Genomic DNA, 19,941 nt, shown 5'->3' with positions numbered 1-19,941 from the left:
CAAAACATGTCGGCAGGACCTGGGGCTTGACTATCCCCAAGGAACTGCAAGCTCTGACTTGTCCAAACTGGCTGAGCTGCTCCCTGTCCACTGCACCTTTCTCCAGCTGCCAAGGGATTGTGCTCATGGATCTGTCCACCTGCTGCTCCTCACACCCTGCCCCAAGCTGGCTGGGCTGGAGGTGCCAGTGGGGCAGGCAGAAGCAGTTTCTTCTGTGAAGGATGTCCTGTGCAGGCAGCTGTAGAAGGAACAGAGGCCCTGGACTCCCTGTGCCAAGGTGGAGCTCACCCTGCTCAGCACTGGTGATGGCTTGATGCCCACCCTCACAACTCAGAGATCAGCTCTGGTGAGCAAGAGCCTTCCCTCTCCTTGCCAAGGCCCACCAGCCCAGTTCCCTGGACAGGACAATGCATGTCCTTGTTTGCAGACAGAGGGTTCACCCCTGAGCACATCCTTACAGGGACTCGTGGCACAGGCACCACCTCACAGAACAGCACCTGGAAGCAGCCCAGGCTGCTGGGTGAGGTGTTTCAGCACAGGCAGAGGTGTCTGTGCCCCTTCCCCTGCAGGTGTGAGCTGCTGCAGCCACAGTGCAATGAACAGAGACCCTGGCCCCACGTCCTCCCAGCTCTGGCCCTGGCATGGGAGGGCGAAGCCTCATGGATCACCAAAGCCCTGGTATGATCCAAAACCAACAGTGGGACCATGTTTGCCAGGACACAGGCAGGGCAGGTCCCCTGGAGAAGAAGGTGTTGCTGACTCCTCAGCAAGAACAGCCAAAGCAGCAGCACATCCCAGAGAACACAGCCAGACCTCATTTCAGAAATGTGAGTTCCCCACTTGTTTACACAGGGAGTTTCATGTCTTGTTTCTTGCATCACCATAGCTTCAAGACAGCCATGCCCACTCCTTCTTCTCCCTTCACTGTTTACTGTTATGGCTTCTCAGTGCTCTGCAATCCAGTATCAGTCAGAATCTTGCTGCAATTCACTTTATTACTCACCAGTTTTAATTACACAGCTCACACAACCTCCCAAACTGCCTCCCCCAGTGCCTAGAGACTTTGTCCTGCCAGGACCAAGCCATAAGCAGTGTTCCTTCCTCATCGGCAGCTCATTTCTCAAATGCTGGTCACTGCCTGACTACAACCACGCCTCAGACCATGACCGAGAAGGCACAATTTTATCAGCCTGTGACAGCATCAAGCAGGAACAAGAAGTCTGACAGGGTGACATGCAGCCTCAGTGCTGCAGGAGAGCTCTTGGAGAAACAAAAAAAAAGCGCCACAGCCTAAATTACATGTTAATCACAGAGTGTATTCACCCCATTTCCAGTGCTCCAGAACTGGCTGTACCGAGACATCACAACAGCCTCAGAAAACTCCATCCCCAGCCAGGGCTGCTGGTAGACACCTGCCCGTGACCGCCGCTTCGCTCTTGTCCGAGGTCACTGTCGGGATTTGAAGGCCGTGGCCGCCATGCCCCCCAGCAGCGCGGCGAAGGTGCAGCCCTGGGCTATGACACGCGCCCGCATCATCAGCTGGGAGCGCCGAGTGTTGCCTTTCTTGAAGCAGATGATTCCGTAGACCAGGACACTGACGGTGCACAGGCAGCCTGCGGGGAAGGACGGGGGCCGTGAGGCGCGGCTTCCCCCGCACTCCCAAAGCCGAGCCGCGCCTCCCGGGGACAGCCGGCCGGGGCTGAGGGACCGGCCCTCACCAGCGGCCACCGCGCCGGCCCGCGCCCCTCACTCCGCCTCCGTCCCGCCACCCCCTGCCCCACCCTCACCGAGGGGCACCAGGGGGTTCTCGCGGGTCTTGCGCAGGAATTTGTCCGCGAATCCCTCCTCAGGGAACGTGGGCAGCGGGCTGGGCTCCAGCGGCGGGGGCGGCCCGGCCGCCATGGCCAAGGTGACAGCAAGGCCCTTTCCGGCTGCCGTAGCCCCGCCTCCGAAGCAGTGCATGCCGGGGGTTGCGGTCCGACGCGCACATTTACGGCACGGCGCTGCATTCTCGGAACTACACTTCCCGTGGTGCCCCGGGCCGGCGCCGCAGCCCCGTGGCCATCCCGCGCGTGTCCGCCATGCCGAAGGCCAAGGGGAAGAGCCGGCGGCACAAATACTCCTACAACCTCAACCGCAAGCGGCTCTACCGCAGCGCCCGCCGCCGCGCCGCGCCCCGCATCGCCTGGTGAGCGCCGCGGGCACGGGGGGCCGGCCTGGGCTGGGGCAGGGCGGCCGGGAGCCGCTGCACGTGTCGGTGGGGAGGGGGACGCGCGGGGCCGCGGGGTGAGGGACACGGCCGTGATGTCGCTTGTCCCCTCGCAGCTCGCACATCCGCCATGCCTGGGACCCGCACAAGTCGGTGGCGCAGAACCTGGCCGAGATGGGCCTCGCCGAGGATCCCAACAAGGCTGTCCCCATCCCGAAGAAGCAGCTGGTAAGGGAGGGTTTGGCCCGGGCCGCTCCTTTGTTGGGGGAGGTATCCTGGGCAGGTTAAGTCTGGATGAGTCTCTTGCACTGGACAAGTTTCTTATCTTGATCTACGCGCTTATCTCACCAAGATCCTGGCGTGGGAACGAGCTACAGCGCTCTGGAGACATAATGGACTTTAGAACAAATATAAAAACGTCAGTCCTGAGACTTGCCAGAGACGGGGGGGTTGGGAGCGCTGCAGCCAAGTTGTTCCTGATAACAAAGAAGGGCTCTTTGTGTACAGCAGTGCCAGCCAGGCCCATCTGTGTAAGAGAGCAGCACTTTCAGGTGAAAGGTGGCCCCCAGAAGCTCAAGGAAGAAGTAGCAATGACCTTGTTTGCCATTTGTCTCCATTCACACAGGGTTTCTCAGCTGACAGCCTCACCCACAAGCCCATTTAATGGCACAAGTAAAGCTCTGCTTAAGCCATCTGGGATTTCCTGCCCTTGCAGCCATGTAGAAGCAGTTTGGAGTTTTGGGAACAATGTGTGGGGACACAGCACTCTTCCAATTGTGCTTTTCTTAATTTGTCTTTTCTCTGCTATAATTCAGGGAATGGAAGTGGAAAGTGATGGACAACAGCCAGGAAAGAAAATAGTGCGGAAGCCGTACGTGGTGAATGGTCAGTGCTGCATTTTGGGCTCTCCTGAGCCCCTCTGGGCTATTTTGTCACTCTGTGCTGTGCCAGGGGTAGGGAAGGGTGTTGTTTCTTATCCAACCTCGTGGAGGATCATGTCTTTTCCACAGTGTTTGTCCCTGCAGCCTCAGGAGGGCTCTTGTCACTGCGAGATGTGCTGGTGCATGGCTCCAGGGTGACAAGAAGCCCTGAGGCAGTGTTTGGTGTTTCAGTGGTGGGCTGAGCAGCCTGGGCTGAAAGGGTCTGCTCCTGTGTGAGGTGGAGAAGAGCTGCAGTGCAGGCCTGGGTGTTGTCTGGGCTGTTTTCTTGCACCAACCTGCTGGGAAATGTCACCCCAGGCTGTGTGGCTGGGGTGAACCTTGAGGGGAGGTTGGAGACCTCTAAGGTGTTGTTGCTTCCTTCCCCTCCCTCATGCTGCCTCTGCCCTCTGCCCAGAGATGGAACTGGAGGCCAGCCTCCCTGAGAAGAAGTCGAACACGCTGTCACGGGACCTCATTGACTACGTGAAATACATGATCCAGAACCATGGGGAGAACTACAAGGTACAGTCCAGAGCAAGGGATTCACTCCTGGATTTACCAAACAGCAGCATGAGAACTGCTAATCCTTTCTGTCCTGGATCCTGTTTTGCAGTCAGCTGATTCTTAAGGGGAAAAACCACTTTGAACTGTGGCCAGCTCCATCTGAGTCAGGCAGTGATCGCACTGGTGGGGGTGGGCTGGGTTGGTGTTTGCTCTTGGGGCTGCTCCTCTCACTTACCTTCTGCTTTGTCACAGGAAATGGCTCGAGATGAGAAGAACTACTACCAGGATACTCCCAAACAGATTAAGAAGAAGATCAATGTGTACAAGAATTTCTATCCCGAGGAGTACAAGAATTTTATTGCATCGCTCAAGCCAGAAAAAATGGAAGTGCAGTGACTGCTCTTTTTCCTCAGGTTTACCTGCAAGTGCAGGCTTGACGTGAATATTTTCCAAACTGAAACAGCCTCTGGTGATGGAGGAAGAACCCTCACTAGGCAGAGGGGGTTTAACTATCCATGAAAGACTCTTTTGGCACTGGCACTGACTGTGCTGTTCTGCTCACTTTCTGTGTGGCAGCAGAAAGAACTGCCCCCAGCAGTTCTTTAGCTTTGCTAAAATAAAATACTCTTTCTAGCTGCTTGTGAATGTCTTGTTTGTGGGCTCTGGCTTGGTGCAGTCCTGCTTTGGAGAGCTCCTGGTGATGGTGGCCTTGGACACGTGTCCCCCCTGCGGTGACAGGGCTGGGTGTGGGCAGCACTCAGACTTTGGCTGATTGTCCTGTAGGCAGGGTAAGTTGGAGCAGGGCCATGTGCTGTGGCCTTTCCCTGTACCTGCAGCTTGGGAGAGCCGGCTGGGGTCCCTTTCCTGCCGAGGAACTGGAGAGCAGCAGAGAAGTCAGCCTTTCATTGATAAAGAGGAAGGAGCAGCTGTAGAAAAGGTGTCACAGTGAGACTCTTTGCCACGTACTCTTGTTCCTGATGGGCTTGCCAGCTTCCAGGATTGGTTTTCCAGGACCTAACGCTCTGTGGACTGACCCAGCAACCTCCTGTCTGCAGGAGGACGGCACACCTGGGCAGGACACGACCCCAGCCCCGCCACCGGGCCGTGGGTGCACTGTGGCCCCGGTGAACGGGCAAACCCCGCCTTCCCCGCCCGAACTACAGCTCCCAGCGTGCCCCGCGCCAAACCACATCTCGCGAGACCTCGCCCCTATAAAACCGCCCCCCGCAGGGATAAGTAGCCTCCGGCTCAGGAGACTCGCGGCGGTTCCGCTATGGCCGCCCCGGGCCTGTTCCTGCCGCCGCTCACCGAGCCCCGCTGAGCCCCCGCCATGAGCTCTGGGAAGCCCGACGCTCCCGGTAAGGTTCCGCACCCGCTCCCCGCCGGGCTCGGTCGGGCGCGGCGGTGGCGGCGGGCGCTGAGCGCTGCGCTCTCTCCGCAGCGCTGGAGCCGGGCGGCGGGCCCCGCTCGGGCAGGATGTCGTTGCCCCTCGGCGTTCCACGCCGCGCCTTCAGCTACGATGATGCCCTGGAGGACACGGCGCCCATGACGCCGCCGCCCGCCGATCTGTGCGCCAGCGTGCTCTGGAAGCAGCCGGTCATCCCCGAGCGCAAGTACCAGGAGCTCTCGAAGGTACGGGCCCGGCTGGCCCCGGCTGTCCTTGGGTGCCCCGCAGCTCTGGCACCGTGCCCTGGCATCCCCCCGTCCTTGCACCCTCCTGCCCCCGCAGCAGCACCCTCGGGAGGGGCTGGGGGCAGAGCCCGGCGCTGCTGCCTGGCCTTGCAATGCGCACATGGAGTGTGGATGGGACAAACGTGTGCTGAGTGTCTCCTCCGTGTTAGTGGTTAAAAAAATCCCCAGCAGTCAGGTGTAATTAAAGTAGAGCATAAGGCTGGTTTAGGCTGGATGTAAATCCTTCACGATGAGTGTGCTGAGGCACTGGCACAGTTTGTACAGGGGATCTGTGGCTGCCCCATCCCTAGAAGTGTTTAAGGCCAGGTTGGTGGGAGCTCTGAACAAGCTGCTCTAGTGGAAAGTGTCCCCCCACCATGGCAGAGGGTTGGAACTGGATGATATTTAAGATCCCTTCCAACCCAAACAATTCTGGGATTCTGTGCTTTGAGTGCAGGACCAGCCCTTTTAAATGTAGAGGCGGTTTTCTAAGTTTGAAATGAAACTAAATGTTGTTGGATGGAAGAATGTAATTCTGTATCCCTTTGAGCTTTAACCTCTACTTTAAACCTCCTTGGTTTTTAAATCTCTTGTGAGAGACAACCAGAAGTTGTGGTTTGGTGCAAAAAATAAACTTTCCAGTAGGGAGCTCGTGTGTTGGTTGGTTGAAGTCAGTGTTTCACAGGATACTTTGTTTTCTAGCATTTCTTTTCTGTTTCTTTGCTGGGATCTAGTGGTTGATCTATGACCACCAGACACACTGAGCAAGAAACATGTAAGGAATAAGGGGGGAAAACAAGTTGTTCACTCCAGGCTCTGCTCTGTGCCTGCCGTTCTGTGAACAGCTGGTGCTTGAGCTGCCTGGGAAGGTGCTCTTGCTGCTTTTGCCCAGTTGACCTTGAAGTCCAGTTTGCATTTAGGAGAAGAACAGATGTTCTGGTTTCTTGCCTGTTGACCTTGTTGTACTTGGACTAACAGCTTGTTTGCTCTGAGCCTGGTAGGGGCTCAGATGTTGGATGGAAGTCACTTCACTTGTTCGTTGCCCTGAATTCTGAGGTTCTGACCATTCCTGCTGCAGTGTGCACAGCCCAGGGATTGCTCCCATGGATGAAGGCTGGCTGCCAGAGCAGCATGGCCTTGTTCACTTGTGTAGTTAGAGATGTGTCCTTGCCAGGTGCTGAGATCCCCATCTCAAACTGTCCCCTGCTGCTTCCCCACAGGATGAGGAAGGGGAGGCCAACATGAAGCCTGTCATAACTCCTTCATCATCCACTGAAAGTGTGAACAAGGTGCCTGTGGTGAAGGCCAAGGCCACTCACATCATCATGAACTCCCTCATCACAAGTAAGAACTCACCTCTCACTCTCTCATGTGTGGTTTGGGCACTGAGGGGGCTCCAGCTTGGTGATGCCTCAGGGTAATTCCTGGAGAGCTCTTGGCTTCAGACTGGCTCTGCTCTGGTGCCGTGTGAGTTTGTTTTTTTCAGAGGATGTTTCTGGAAGGAAGCAAGGAACTGGGGAAGAGGCCACATGTGGTGCTTGTGTGTTTGCAGGGGTGGGGAAGGAGTGCAGAGTTTGTTGTTTGCTGACAGTCCATGTTGCTGGGGTGCAGAGGCTGCTGCTGCTCTGTTTGATTATTAACTCTTATTAACTATTTCTGAGTGACAGGCAGAGCTCTGCCATTGACCCAGGCAGCGAGGGGAGCTGACACACTGTGCTAATGGAGCACTTCTGGCATTGATGTTGTTAATAGCAGCAGCTGCCTTGCTAACTGCAACACTTCTAAACATGACCCATGATGCTTTAAAATAAAATGGGGTCAGTTATGTTTGCAGAGAAGATGTGCCCTTCTGCAATAAGAGGAATTATTTCTGTGTTAATCTGTCCATGCTGCCTCTTTCAGCAGCTACAAAACACAGGGATTGTTATCTGGTTTAAAGAAGACAGTGGGCTTTTCCACTAACCTTTTTGTGCTCTGATTCCTTTTGACTTTTCTCCTTGTTCCACCAGGGAATGAACATCTTATGCTGGGGTTTGGAGGGAGTGCTTGTGTTTTCCAGAACTGAAGCTGATATCAGTGTATTAGATGCTGGCTCTGTGTCTGGCTGAAATGGCATATTTTACCTGGTCTAAAATCACTGGGAGTCTTTAAAACATGACCTGCAAGGCTCCCTTGAATGCAGTGAGTCACTTAAAGTGTCCAACTTATTGGGTTCTCCTGGATTTTATGGAGCTGTGAGTAGGAGTGGTGCAGTATTGGGGTGAGATGGGATTAATTACAGGTGTTGCATTTGTGATGTGTTTGGTGATTTGGGACAAATCACTGCTTATCTCACTTAGCCCCTGTCTCAAGCATGTCAGAATATCTCACCAGCTACATCTTTCTGCCTCAGCTTGTTGCAGTGTGTGAAGGATGAAAAAGGGTTTACATTCAGTTGCTAGAACTGCTTGTGGTGGCATTCCTGTGTGACTTTGTGCTCTTGTGTGTTCCAGAGCAGACTCAGGAGAGCATCCAGCGCTTTGAGCAGCAGGCAGGGCTGAGGGAAGCTGGCTACACACCCCACAAAGGCCTCACCACTGAGGAGACCAAGTACCACCGGGTGGCTGAGGCAGTCCATGTAAGGCTTGTTTTCCACTGCATTTCTCTGTGTAGGATGGGTCTGGTTTAACATTTACCTGCTGACAGAACTTCTGGAGTGTGTTGCTAAAACTTTCCTTAAGCTGCTTCCTCTGAAGGCTTTTAGCTCTTTGTGTAGTAAAGTTTACCCAGTTGTATTTTAAAATTAACATTAGCTTTGAAACAGCTTTTTTATTCTCAAATCTGTCACATTTCACTGTCATATCAAACTATGACAGTTGTCTTTCCAAGTGGAGACAACCCTACACAATCGAATTTCTTGCTGTACTTTTGAATGGTGCCCTGCAGTTGAATTCTGCAACTATGTGTCCAAAGAGAACTTGTAAAGTGTACATTTCCATTGTGGAAGTTAGCAGATGTGTCTTAGTGAAAACAAAAGTCTTGAATGAAGCTGTTACTGTGGGCTGCTGAGCTCTTAAAAAATTTTGCAGTTGGAGTTTAATGGTCAACCCTTGCAGTGTCCTCGCAGGCGGCCAAAGTCTCAGTGCCTGCGTCCATGAATTGCATTAGTGTGGCTTGAATAGCCACAGGAAACATTACAGGGTGTATTTTGTGTTTGAACTGTAACTGCCCTTCAAATGACTTCTTCAAAGTTCAGTTTGTACTGTCCAGCTTGTAAATAACATGCATGCAGGCAGTTCCTGTTTATTTTGTGCCCAGGTTCATCTCTGTTCCAGGGCAGTGTTTCCATCCTGGTGTACACTAATTGCTTCACAGGGTCTGGTATTCATGATCTTGTACCTTCTGTGAGAACTGGTCTCACCCTCATTAGACAACTGAAAGCTTTGTTGCTCTGATTAGTGCTGGAAACAAATGGATGCTGTGGCATTTAGAGCAGTTACCAGGTAGCTGAAGTGAGCTCTGCTGCATCCACAACCTCCCTATGAGGGCTGGTGTTCCTTTCTGTAGCCTAAAAGAACTTTAAAAATGCTTATATTTGATGTGAAGAGAAACTTAAGGGGGTGTACACAGGTACTGTAATACTGGATACAACTTTAGGTGTGGTGACACTTATTCTTTATCACCTGTGATAAAAACAATTTATCAGTCTGGTTTTGGTAAAAAAAAACTGGGTGTTGTTCCTCATGTCCAATATTTAAGCTGTGTTGCTTCTGTTTCTCTTGCTTCTCCTGACAGAACCTAAAAATGCAGAATGGAGACACAACAAAAGATGACAAACAGAATTCTTCTGCTCAGTCCACTCCAAGCAGCACCCCCCACTCCTCCCCCAGGCACAGAAACAGGTACTCTGCCTCCTTTGGTTTCCTGCAGGCTGCTGGGGTGGGAGCTGCTGCAAATAACCTTCCAATCCTGTGAGAGACTGCACAAGGTGAAATTCAGAGCCTCATGAGGATTTGTGTTAGGTTGATCCAAAAGTTGGAAGCCTCTAGAACTTGAGCGTGCATAGTTTATCCTGGGTGGTAACAAACCTCTTAAGATTTCTTAAATTGCCCCTTTTGACTACATGAAAAGTTCCTGGCATAGTGGGGTCACTTGAATTGTATTTATGTCACTTGTATTTATTCTCACGTTTTAAACTCAATTATTTTTTTTCCATAGGGGCTGGTTTAGTCAGGGATCCTCTACTTCTATCACTGGCTCAGACTTTGCTATGGAAGGTGGTGGGGACAGATCTGAGAGATGGAGCTTTTTTGGACCCAGAGCTGTCCAGAAATCAGTCAGTGATGCAGGTATGTCCTTGAAAATCTGCCTTGCCAAGGAGGGAACTTGCTGGCTCTTTCTGGAGTCCTTTCCTGCTTGCCTTGTTACTCCCCAGGACCACCTTGGGAATGTGTGTTAGTCATAGAATTTCTGTGCCTAAATATAGAGCAGTTGGGTAAAACCTGTGCCAAGGATCTGCAAGTAGAAATAACTTGCAGTGAGCTGCAGTGGGAGGGGCAGGGTGTGAGGGTGACAGCTTTTTACTCTTTCTCTGATATGTGATGCAAACAAGACTGGAAGTGCCCACTCCTGATGTGGAATAGGCTTCAGATCATACAAAGCTGCTGGAATTTGCATAGGCTGTCTGTGGTGCTGAGTGTCAGTGACACTGCTCCCTCCTGGCAGCAGTTGGAAGGGGATTTGACTGGTTTTCCTGTTTTTTACTGTGATTTTTTTCATCAGGAGGATTTACCATTCAGTCCTATAAGGGTGCCCAGAAGCCATCCCCAATGGAGCTGATGCGTGCTCAGGCTACAAGGATGACAGAGGATCCAGGCACCTTCAAGCCACCCAAAATGGACATTCCAGGCACAGATGGGAGGAAACAATCTCCACGTTCCCACAATATCAAACCTCGGGATCTGAACGTGCTCACTCCCACTGGGTTCTAGAGGAAAGCTTCCAGTGTCTTTAGCAGGCTACAGGGTGTCTTAGGCTCTGCTTCCCTGTCCTGTGTGCTGCACTAAAGTAGGAAAGGCTCCTTTTCCAGCTCTTCATCTCAGAAAAAGAAACAGTCCTGATTGTCCTGCTAAAGCCAGTCTTGGAAAAACTCCTGCACTGTCCTAAACCAATGTAAACTGTCCTGTCTGCTGCACTGCACTGGTTTGGGCTGCCAGTGCTTCCCAGTACACCCCACCACAGTGAAACCCTGAGCCTGTTTATTTTGGACAGGTTTCCATGTGGTGTGTGAGCACCTGGCTTTATGCCTGGAATCTGATTGTCTTGTCCTGCTCAGTGCTGAAGGACCCACAGGAGGACTGGTTCTGTCAAGAGATCAAGCAGAAAACAATGTGAACAAGCAAGGACTGAAAACTGGACCATCAACTGCCAGAAGGAAGATGGGGTGTGTGGTAGGTCAGTATAAATGTGGCACTCCCTCACTATCCAGTGTTTTTTGTTCTTGGAGTGTTTTTTAAAGGGAAAAGGGACTAGTGACTATTCTAAGATGCTCTCATTGGAAAGGCAGGGAGCAGAATCTAATGGAGCTTTGAAGTAATGAGGAAGAATTCCTTTTCTTCCAACTCTCCACGTTCCCCTAGGAAGGTGGAAGTAGTCAAAGCTGGTGAGGTTTGAAGCAAGTAATCCTCTCTTTGTTCTGCAAAACAACCCTGTCCTGTGTCCTAGACAGCAGATTTGCACGTGTTCTGGCACTCTGGATGCTGCTTGATTTGTTTTTGTTGGTTTTTTTTTTCCCCTGGAATTGTATAGAATGTATTAGACACTGGGAACACTTCTCAGACAGGGTATTTTGTTTTATCAGCATTAAGTGTGTTCTGCAGGGCTGGGGAAGGACTGAGGGCAGACCAAGGCTGAACATATCTCCCTGCTAAGGTCCAGCTGGATGTGATCCCTGACCTAGTCTGAACCAGTTCCTGGGAACAGCTAACACCAGCCTTCAGGGAAAGTGGAAGGAACTCCTGCCTACCATCTAATCCCTTAAGCATGATAGGTAGCATTGCTCTGGAATCCTCACCTGTGCTGTGGCAAATGGATCTGCTCTTGATCTCAGCATAGTGTTGCAGAGTCCCTCAGCCAGCAGCAGCCTTGCATCTGGAAGTGGAAGCTTCTCTGTTGCCAGGACATTCTACAGAAGTTACTTAACAGGTGGTAACTGTTGAGCTCTGGAGATTCTCACTTAAACCAAACACTCTCCCTGAGGTTGCCTTGGCTGGCTGCTGGCCCCTCTGAGCAGCACATTTTGTAGCACTGCTTTCTCTCGAGCTTCAGCAGCACTGCCAGTGATGTGTTGTGTGAAAGTTTCCCACCAAACCAGCAGTTCTGTCACCACTCATTTGCACCTTGGCAATCAGGCTCTCATTTGACATTAATTTATTTGTTGACTGTATTCATGTCTCCTAATGTGTATGTTTGTTTGTTACAGGACAATAAAATCCTTGTGGAATGGAGGTTCACAGTGTGTGTTGGTGCTGGCAGAGCATCTGTGGGAGAAATCTGGGGCTGTCCAGTGAGTGTGGGGTCAAGGTTCTGGTGGATAAGGCTCTGGCAGCACTTCTCTAGGGTGAAATACTTGCCCATACACTCCCCTTTCACAGGGAGATTTGGTTTACAGCCAGGCTCAGTTTTGTCTTAGGGCTTGTGCAGGTGAAACTAAACATGACATCTTGGTGTTTTCTTGAGCAATCCAAATTCATGTTCCTGAGATTTTGTCTCTTGTTGCTTGAGTGCTGTTTCCACCTGTACTGTGGAGGTGGGCACAGGTGTGGGAACTAGGCTGGTGTTTCCCTAGAGATGTCCAGTTCCCCTTTGGTACTGTTGTAGTGTTGCCCTTTAAAGTGCTGCTGATGGAGGATGATTGACCTGGGCTGGGGAAGTCTCAGCTCTGAATGCTGGTGCTCCCTGTGCTCCTGGAGTGTAGCTGAGCTCCAAGTCATGGAACAGACTCAGGTACTGAGGTACAGCTGCTGCTGTGGTTCTGATTACACAAGTGAATCTCATGGATTTGGAAGGCTGGGGTTTAAAGCATGGCCTTGTGGTGTGATCTGACAGAGCTCTGGACTTTGGGCAGAGCTGGCACCAAGACTAAAGACTCTTAGCAAATATGAAAAGAATTTATTTTTTTAAATTTACAAAGTGCTTTGTAAAATTGCATGAGGTAAACTTGAACGGAAATTCTGAAATAATGTAAACCAAACATCTTTCAAAAGAACTGTATAAACCAACCTCCCTGATACTGAGATTGCAGTATGAGATGGGGGAGTTTATATTGAGAACATGAAGTTTTGCCCCCTTGCTGCAGTGGTTGTCTCCATCAGGCAGCAGTGACTGTGAAGAACAACTGCAGCTTGAACAATTTCTCCTGGATTTGTAGGGGCAAATACTTTCAGTGCTGGCATTAAAACAAAATGTCTTAGCACACGTGAAAAAAACTCACTTTTTTAAAGTGTACAAAGTGCTTTGCAAAACTGCACAACAAGGCAAACTTGAATGGACATTTGGAGACAATATAAACCAAAAGTCTTTCAAAAGAACTGTATAAACCAACCTCATGATGCTGAGGTTGCAGTATGAGATGTGGGGGTTTATATGTGGGGGAGAACATGAAGTTTTGTCCCCTTGCTGCAGTGGTTGTCTCCATCAGGCAGCAGTGACAATGAAGAACAACTCCTGCAGCATGAACAATTTCTCCTGAATTTGTGGGGGAAAAGGCTCCCCCAGGGTCTTCTGCATTCTGCTGATGAAGTCATTCATCTTCAGCTGAATGTCCAGCTGGCTGATGTCATCACTGTCCTGGAGCCTGGCCTTGGCTCTCTGAGCAATCAGTTTCATCCGGTCGCTGACAGAGGTCCGCAGGTGCTCTGGGGAAACAGGAAATGCTGCTGGGGAGAGGCAGCACCCAAAGGGCTGCCTGAGCTGCTGGGATGGACCCAGTGTGCCACAGGCAGTGCTGGAAATGGGATTGATCCTCTTGTTATCCTCCATGGTTCTGCACAAGACTTTGGGAAGAAGGAACTGGCCCCTCCTGGAGCTCATCTGGCATGTAGAGAGAGAGAGCCCAGGGAATGGGGAAGGGACAAGGCTTGTATAATCCTTGTCTCTGAGTGAATGGCAAAATGGGCAGCTGCAAAGGAGTCTCCAAAGAGCCCAACAACAGTCATTATTCTAGGAGTTCAGGGGGAGTGAGACTTTACATATATGATGGTGGATTCTTCTGCAAAGTCTCACTCTCCCTGAGAGGCACACTGTCTTTCTAAGATTCACTGACCAGTAGTGGTGAGAGGAGGAAGAGGAATTTGGCTGTTCTGCTGCAGCCTCTTGATGAGACTGTTAGGGCCAGAACAAGCACTGCTTACCCAGTTTTACACTGTGGTAACTCAGCAGCAGCAAACTCAAGTACTGCAGCATCTCATCCCACCTTTGCCACGTTGCTGTTTCATCCTAGGACAGAAGACAGTATTTGGTTGTTAGAAGTTTTCTCAGAGGGAAAAGAAGTCAAAGGAGAGGTTGGACTGGATACCTGGAATTGTGGCAGCACAGAGGAGTGGCTCAGGAAATACAGGACCTTGTCCAGAGACATGGATGCGGTTGTGGGCACGTCACAGCTATGCTGGAATAGCAGCTCCAGCAGTCTGCAGCGCAGGAGCTGGCTCTCCATGGTGTTCAGTAAAGCTTCCCTGGAACACAAAAGGAATTTACTTTGGTTGAGACAGCACAGCCTGACCAGAGACAACTGTTCCAGCTCGCTCCTGCTGACCTAGTGCAGATGTGGGGTGACTGCAGGGGCTACCCAGCCATGGCCTGGAAGGAAGACCACCAGATGTGGTGAGAGACCTTTGTTGGCCATGTTTTCCTCCTCAGGTGTGACCTGCAGCAGCTGGAAGTGAGCACAGTCTCTAAAGCAAACTGAGCTGCTTCACTGCACCCTGCCCAGCAGCCTGTGTGGCTGTGGCTCATTCCTGCTGATCTGCAGGGAGCCCAGCCAAGCAAGGGTGACCTGGGGTCAGGGGTGGAAGGCTTGATATCTGTCCTGGGCAAAGTGACACCTTGGTTAGAGTCACTTTGGCTTGGTTTGTACTTGGTGTGTGCACAGAGTTCTGCTGAAAGGATGTCAAGGGCTGCTTGCTGGGCATTGAAAGATGGGTTTGAAATGCTTGGGGGCTAGTGGTCTTCACTCCCTTGTGCTTTGGCTTCACATTTGAATTTCTTAAAGAAGCAAACAAAAGATGTCAAGGCAAAGCTGTAGGAACTGCATCATATTTCTGACTACCTGCTTGCCCATGGGAATAGTGATGTCTTTGCCAGTGCTTGGCTGTGCTGCTCAGTACTGCTTTTCAGATCCTCCTTACAGTTTTAAGGTCACAACTTTACCAAGTGGGAGAATCACACCACCTGGGTGTGTTTCCATCAACACATCATTGCTCAGCTGGTGATGCTGCAGCTCCATGGGAGACACAGCCACGCTGCTGCTGCCTGGCCTTTCTATACCCTCTAGAACTTTGTGCATCCAGACTTGGATGTGAATTTGGAATAAGATAATTGATCACACAGGCAAATGCTGCCCTGCACATGCTTGTCTCACCTTTGGCTCCTCAGGGGGATATTCAGTATGAAGGGGAAGATGTCGTCTGCAATCTTGCGGGAGCTGCAGGTGGGAGATCTGTCCACCTCCACTGCCATGGCCAACATCCTCTGGAGCAGGAGCATTGTCCTGGGTGAGAGGGGACAGTCAGCACAGGGGGCTCTGCCCCTCAGCTTGCCAAGCAAAGCCTTGGGAATGGCCCCTGCTTCAGCCTCGTGTGGTGAGGGGTATGGCAATGCAGTGGGCCAGGTTTGGTGTCTCCTGGTGGCTTCTGAATCTGATGCTTTTGCAAGCAAAGCTCATCCCCAGATTGACCCTTGGAAGTCTTGGTGGCTCTCCTGAGTGTGGGAGCAGCATGGGGCTGCCTGAGCTGTGGGCCACAAGCTCCAGCCTTACACTGCATGCAAGAGGATGACACTGAGCTACTTTTCTATCAGGTGAGTCTTTTGCTCACCAAGTCTTTAACCCAAAGAAGAACCAGCAAAACTGGTCACAGGTACAGCCTGGCTTCCCTGAACTGACAGTGAGAGTGACTCTGGCTTCTGCCTGCCTTGGGTCCATGATAATGCCAGCAGGGAGTTTGGAATTCTGGAACTTACTTTTGGGCAAAGAAAGCAGTCTGGGCCTGTTCTGTCTGAGTGCTGGCCAGCCTTGGTGAAGATGAGCTGTGTTCAGCCCTGGCTTCTTGCAGCTGTTCCCGGGGCTGAGAGAACCCAACTCCTGTAACTGCTGCCACCAACCAATTGACCACTTCCCTGGAACAAAAACAAGAATTTTATTGGGGATGTGCCTCGTTTTGCTGTGTTCTGACCTCTAGATCCACTTAGAACTGGAGGAAAGGCCCTGACTATGAAGACTATGTTCCACCCAATTGGACAGGTTAGGAAGTAGCTCTGTTGAACAGCTCAACAAAAGAGCTCTCTTGATTTGTACACTTGCCTACAGACTGCCTCCTTCTCAGTCCTGTCCTGAGCAGTGCAAATCTGACCTCATCCCTGGAAAAAGCCCACTCTGTTGTGACTGGAAAGGCCTTGCATCATCTGTGGTGGTTTGCTTTTGTAAATATTTTCCTAGTCCCTATAGCTGGCCCTACGCTTCCTTTGTCTCCCAAGTCTTCTTCTTGGAAAGTCTGAAACTCTGGCTGGAGTCTTGACAAATGTTCCCTAAGGCCCTGCCTCTGAGCTTCTGGTTAGACAACAAGGAGGAGGTGTCCCTTACTTGACATTGTTGAAGCATAAGTCACATGAAAGCACTTTCTTGGCAATTGACTTCTGCAGCTGGTATGACTTCAGATTGTGCTGGAAGTCATCCTCCAGGGTCTGTACCACGTACTGCAGGAAGAGGAGCCAGCCAGGGGGCTTCTCCTGGGGGCAGAGGGAGAGCATGTGAGTCTGGTGGGACCACAGGCCCAGGGACACCAGGGAAGCTGGCTGGCTTGGGAATGTACTGATATACATACTGAGGAGTATCTGTAGGAGGAGCTGCCTGAGGGGCATTGCTGGGCATTGCACTGGTGCTGTGACCCAGAGTTTATCTGCACCTTCTTCAGTGGGACAAACTGCCTGAAACTGTGCCAAGTAAGGGAGCACTGTGGATGAATGTGGAATTCCCAGCTGGCACTCACTGTTGGACTGGCCAGCTCTGCAGCAGAGCACAGCCAGAGGAAGCATTTAGGAACACTCACCCTCCCTTAGGCAGTATGTGCTCGATGATCCCTGCCCCCTGTGACACACAAGGTGCCAAGTACCTGCTGCTCCATGATGAATTTCACCAGTGTCCAGTCCCATCCCACCGTGGTGATGTTGGCTGGATGGAGCCTGCAAGGACAGCCATGTCCATTTGTGCTGAACTGCCTGACCCTCTGCTTGGAGGCATGGCAGCCTCTTAGCCCTTCCCCAGCCACTCCCAGTCCCACCTGCTCAGGTGCCTTCCCTGCCTTCCCCTCTCCATCTTTGCCCTCACCCTTTCTCCTGCCCATAACACATTAATTTTTTGGAAGTACCAGACAGGGGTTATACTCCAGGGAGATGCCCAGGACTCCTATGTCTGTGGCCTCATAAAACATTGTACCTCTCTGTGGGAAGCCTGAGCAAACTGAGGGAGCTGCTCCAGCCACTGCTGGTGCTGCTGCAGCCCAGGAAAGGCACCTCTGCCATGTCACAGCAGTGAAAAATGAGACCTGTGCTTCAGGGCAAAGCAAACACACTCTTCTGTCCCCAGGGGCTCCCTTGTGTCACAAGCTGTCCCTTAGCCACCCTCAGAGAGCCCAGGGTGTGCCTGAGTTGGCAGGAGGATTATCCTGGGTTATAAGGGGAAATCACTCTCTGTTCTGTGGGTGAGCCCCACAGAAAATAACCCTTAGGCTGGGCAGACCCCTGGGAACAACCAGCCAGCCCTGGGACAAGGGGAACACATACATTTGGATCTTCATCAGCACTGCGTAGATGTCATTGAGGACCTCCCCTTCATGGGTGTCCAACAGCATCTGTTTGATGAGGTGGCAGATGATATCTTTGGGGGGACGGTGCTGGCAGGAGACAAACTCGTTCAGGAAACACAAGGTGCCCTCCAGGATGTTCTCCTCCATGGTGGTGTGCACCATGCTCAGCTTCCCCCTGGGGATGAGCCCAGGTTTCTGCTGTGTGCAAGGCAAGACAATGGGTGAAAGCTCCCCAGACACAGAGAAACCCAGCTGTGATGTGGGGCCCACTGTGAAGGGATCTGCAATAACCAGAGCCCCCAACTGCCTGGCAAAGGGGAGCAGGGGCTGCTCCAAACCCTGTTTACCTTCTGTGTGTCCCTGTTGGGTGTGATGCCTTGGAGGAAGAGGTGCTGGACTCCACTCCTGCGGAAGTTGTGCAGTTTATCCAGCAAGGCCTTGCTGTCGGCATCAGTCCTGGCTGGGGTGGCTTGCTGGATTGGCTGGTGTGCTGGGAAGTCACTTGCTTCTGGCAAAGACCTTTGGGGCTTTCCTGGTGTTACAGGAATGGTTGGGGCAGGACTCAGCCTTGGGGGGAGGTTCCTTTCCAGGCAGGGCTGGGGAGGATCCTCCTCTGGGCCATCAGCTCCCATGCTGCTGTTGCTGTCCAGGCTGGGGGGAGATGGGGACTGGCAGTCTGAGTCTGACTCTGAGTCCAAGCTGCTGTTAAAGGCAGTAGTGCTGTAATCCTGCTCCAGGCTCCAGCTGTGGTGCCTAGAGACAGGAGAAAGGCAGCTGCAGTTCTCCCTGGTTTCTGCTGTGACCATGGTGGAGCTGAGCTTCTCAGAAGTGCTGTGTGATGCTGGTGCAGGGCTTGGCTCTGGCACTGCCTGTGTTTCTTTTTCTGCAGTGGGGCAGAGTTGGGCATGGGACGTGTGTGCTGCTGGGGCAGCATTTCTGGAGTTCTGAGCAGCACCAAGGGTGGAATGGAGAAGGCTGCACATGTCCTCAGTCAGGTCGATGATGGCGAGGCTGCTCGACGCTGTTGGGTCTGAGTTTGCATCCTCACAGGTCAGGTCAATGATCTCCTGTGGGGACAGAGCAGCAGTGTCAATGTCCTGTCCTGCCAGGAGCCCTTGCTATGGTGGCACTGTAGTCCCAGTCTAAGAGGGAAAAGGGCACTAGCCTAGAAAAGGGGCAAAGACCCTTCTGCTTGTCCAAGGGGGACTGTGGCCCTGAGCTCTGGGATCAGCCTCCCCTGGCAGCACAGCTGAGCCTGAGCCAACCCAGGCTCTTCCCCACTCCCCTCAGGGCTCATGTCCTCGTGCCTTGGCTCAGAGCAGACCTGGCTGCCTGCTCAGCTCCTTCCCACGACAGGGAAATGCCAGTCCTGCTGCCATGTCCAGGGAGGGCAACGGAAGCACAGGGAGCTCTCCTGTATCCAGGTGCTGGCAGGAACAGCACAGGATCCAAACCCTGCCACCTCTTCTGCATCACATCGCCTGCTCTGGAGGACAGGAGTGGCAGGAAACAAAGCTGCCTTTTGATCTGTGGCACCAATCGGAGCTACAGCAACCCTGACACTTTGGGGACTCCCATCTGGGCCTCGCTGGGCAATGCAGGCTCCGAGGGGCAGCAAGGGAGGCAGCTGTGCCTGCACCAGCAGCAGACCACACACTGCACTTCCCAAACAGGCCCAGGAGGGGTCACAGCCTCTTTACTCTTGGGGAAAAAAAAATCTCCCTCAGCACCTCAAAGCAGAGAATTTAAATTCACTTTCCTCCCCCGGCTCAAACCTGCTGCCTCCCCAAGCAGAGGGCAAAGCCCAGCGGGCTGCGGGACGCAAGAGGAGCTGCGGAGGTAGGGAGGGAGGGAGGTACAGGGCTCCAACCGCCTCAGGACCCGGGACAGCGGTGCAGGACCGGGGACCGTTTCCCCGTCCGGGCCCGAGCCTCGTGCCGGAACCGCCGCCGCACGGCCCCACCGGCCCCGCAGCCGCCGGCGGAGCGGGACAGGGCCGAGGAGCGGCACGGGGAGCAGGGGCGGCAGCCGCCCCACCGCATCCCGACCCCGCCGGGGGCTGAGCCCTGCAGGGCCGGACCCTTCTCGGGGTGCAGCGAGGGCACCGCGACACGCTATGGCAGGCACCGGGCTCTTTCTGAGGGTATATGGCCAAGGAGGCCGGGGCCCCTGCGGGGAGCGCGCTTGTGGAACGGGGCTCTGCTGGCGGGAGGCACCGCGGCGACCCGAGCCCGGCTGGGAAGAGGGTGGGAGCTCCCTGAGGAGGCGGCTGGGACGGGACGGGACCGGGGAACACACGGCCACCCCCTCCACTGCCCCCGAGGCTGCTCGTCCGTGCGCGCCCGCCGTCCCTGCCCGCCATGGCAGCGCCGCCATCTTGTGTGGGGCGGGGGCGCCGTGCCCGGAGGGAGCCGCGGACTCACGGCGGGGCCGGGCAGCGAGTGCCGGGAGCGGCAGGGCTGGAGCGGCGGCGAGCGGGCGCCCTCTGAGTCGGAATCGCTGACGAGGACCACGCTGTTGTCCATCGCGGCGGCGGGCGCCGGCTCCGCTCCGCCGGAGGGGCCGCGCCGGGCGCGGGGGG

At 53.2% G+C, this 19,941-nt stretch overlaps 4 protein-coding genes across 5 annotated transcripts; 2 read left to right on the top strand and 2 right to left on the bottom strand.

Moving 5' to 3' along the window:
* Positions 1–1,295: 1,295 nt before the first annotated feature.
* On the bottom strand, positions 1,296–1,977 carry HIGD2A (HIG1 hypoxia inducible domain family member 2A). Its single transcript, XM_058815273.1, has 2 exons — positions 1,788–1,977; positions 1,296–1,613 (listed from the first exon to the last, which is right to left on the bottom strand). Exons 1-2 carry the CDS (start codon positions 1,960–1,962, stop codon positions 1,447–1,449), a joined length of 342 nt encoding a protein of 113 aa, XP_058671256.1. The 5' UTR covers positions 1,963–1,977; the 3' UTR covers positions 1,296–1,446.
* A 64-nt stretch (positions 1,978–2,041) lies between these two features.
* Positions 2,042–4,217, top strand: NOP16 (NOP16 nucleolar protein). Its single transcript, XM_058815272.1, has 5 exons — positions 2,042–2,188; positions 2,326–2,437; positions 3,025–3,094; positions 3,545–3,651; positions 3,886–4,217. Exons 1-5 carry the CDS (start codon positions 2,082–2,084, stop codon positions 4,027–4,029), a joined length of 540 nt encoding a protein of 179 aa, XP_058671255.1. The 5' UTR covers positions 2,042–2,081; the 3' UTR covers positions 4,030–4,217.
* Positions 4,218–4,881: 664 nt separating this feature from the next.
* On the top strand, positions 4,882–11,777 carry KIAA1191 (KIAA1191 ortholog). The gene is made up of 7 exons (XM_058815115.1): positions 4,882–4,991; positions 5,075–5,265; positions 6,525–6,648; positions 7,797–7,921; positions 9,079–9,185; positions 9,502–9,632; positions 10,066–11,777. The coding sequence occupies exons 1-7, from the start codon at positions 4,964–4,966 to the stop codon at positions 10,272–10,274; spliced, it is 915 nt and encodes a 304-aa protein (XP_058671098.1). The 5' UTR covers positions 4,882–4,963; the 3' UTR covers positions 10,275–11,777.
* Positions 11,778–12,501: 724 nt separating this feature from the next.
* On the bottom strand, positions 12,502–19,935 carry SIMC1 (SUMO interacting motifs containing 1). Of its 2 annotated transcripts, none has more exons than XM_058815406.1 (10): positions 19,784–19,935; positions 17,708–18,427; positions 17,338–17,558; positions 16,668–16,737; positions 16,139–16,284; positions 15,520–15,675; positions 14,921–15,049; positions 13,859–14,015; positions 13,695–13,779; positions 12,502–13,199 (listed from the first exon to the last, which is right to left on the bottom strand). In XM_058815406.1, the coding sequence occupies exons 1-10, from the start codon at positions 19,883–19,885 to the stop codon at positions 12,979–12,981; spliced, it is 2,007 nt and encodes a 668-aa protein (XP_058671389.1). In that variant the 5' UTR covers positions 19,886–19,935; the 3' UTR covers positions 12,502–12,978. The 2 variants fall into 2 exon arrangements, with proteins under 2 accessions (XP_058671389.1, XP_058671390.1); XM_058815407.1 differs by having other exon boundaries at positions 17,338–17,555.
* Between the last annotated feature and the right edge of the window lie 6 nt (positions 19,936–19,941).

The sequence above is a fragment of the Ammospiza caudacuta genome, chromosome 16, assembly GCF_027887145.1.
Source record: "Ammospiza caudacuta isolate bAmmCau1 chromosome 16, bAmmCau1.pri, whole genome shotgun sequence".
Taxonomy (NCBI): domain Eukaryota; kingdom Metazoa; phylum Chordata; class Aves; order Passeriformes; family Passerellidae; genus Ammospiza; species Ammospiza caudacuta.
Note: the sequence above shows the minus strand (reverse complement) of the source record. Positions and strands in the feature narration are given on the sequence as shown.

What these genes read in the sequence shown, in the direction of transcription:
- HIGD2A (XM_058815273.1), bottom strand. Translation starts at nt 1,962, where the DNA reads ATGCACTGCTTCGGAGGCGGGGCTACGGCAGCCGGAAAGGGCCTTGCT. An exon ending in GAACCCCCTGGTGCCCCTCG is followed by an intron (nt 1,614 to 1,787) that starts GTGAGGGTGGGG and finishes CCTTCCCCGCAG; the next exon opens with GCTGCCTGTGCACCGTCAGT.
- NOP16 (XM_058815272.1), top strand. Translation starts at nt 2,082, where the DNA reads ATGCCGAAGGCCAAGGGGAAGAGCCGGCGGCACAAATACTCCTACAAC. An exon ending in GCCGCGCCCCGCATCGCCTG is followed by an intron (nt 2,189 to 2,325) that starts GTGAGCGCCGCG and finishes GTCCCCTCGCAG; the next exon opens with CTCGCACATCCGCCATGCCT. An exon ending in CCATCCCGAAGAAGCAGCTG is followed by an intron (nt 2,438 to 3,024) that starts GTAAGGGAGGGT and finishes GCTATAATTCAG; the next exon opens with GGAATGGAAGTGGAAAGTGA.
- KIAA1191 (XM_058815115.1), top strand. Translation starts at nt 4,964, where the DNA reads ATGAGCTCTGGGAAGCCCGACGCTCCCG. An exon ending in TCCCCCAGGCACAGAAACAG is followed by an intron (nt 9,186 to 9,501) that starts GTACTCTGCCTC and finishes TTTTTTCCATAG; the next exon opens with GGGCTGGTTTAGTCAGGGAT. An exon ending in GAAATCAGTCAGTGATGCAG is followed by an intron (nt 9,633 to 10,065) that starts GTATGTCCTTGA and finishes TTTTTTCATCAG; the next exon opens with GAGGATTTACCATTCAGTCC.
- SIMC1 (XM_058815406.1), bottom strand. Translation starts at nt 19,885, where the DNA reads ATGGACAACAGCGTGGTCCTCGTCAGCGATTCCGACTCAGAGGGCGCC. An exon ending in CCAACAGGGACACACAGAAG is followed by an intron (nt 17,559 to 17,707) that starts GTAAACAGGGTT and finishes CCTTGCACACAG; the next exon opens with CAGAAACCTGGGCTCATCCC. An exon ending in TTACCACAGTGTAAAACTGG is followed by an intron (nt 13,200 to 13,694) that starts GTAAGCAGTGCT and finishes CTGTTTCCCCAG; the next exon opens with AGCACCTGCGGACCTCTGTC.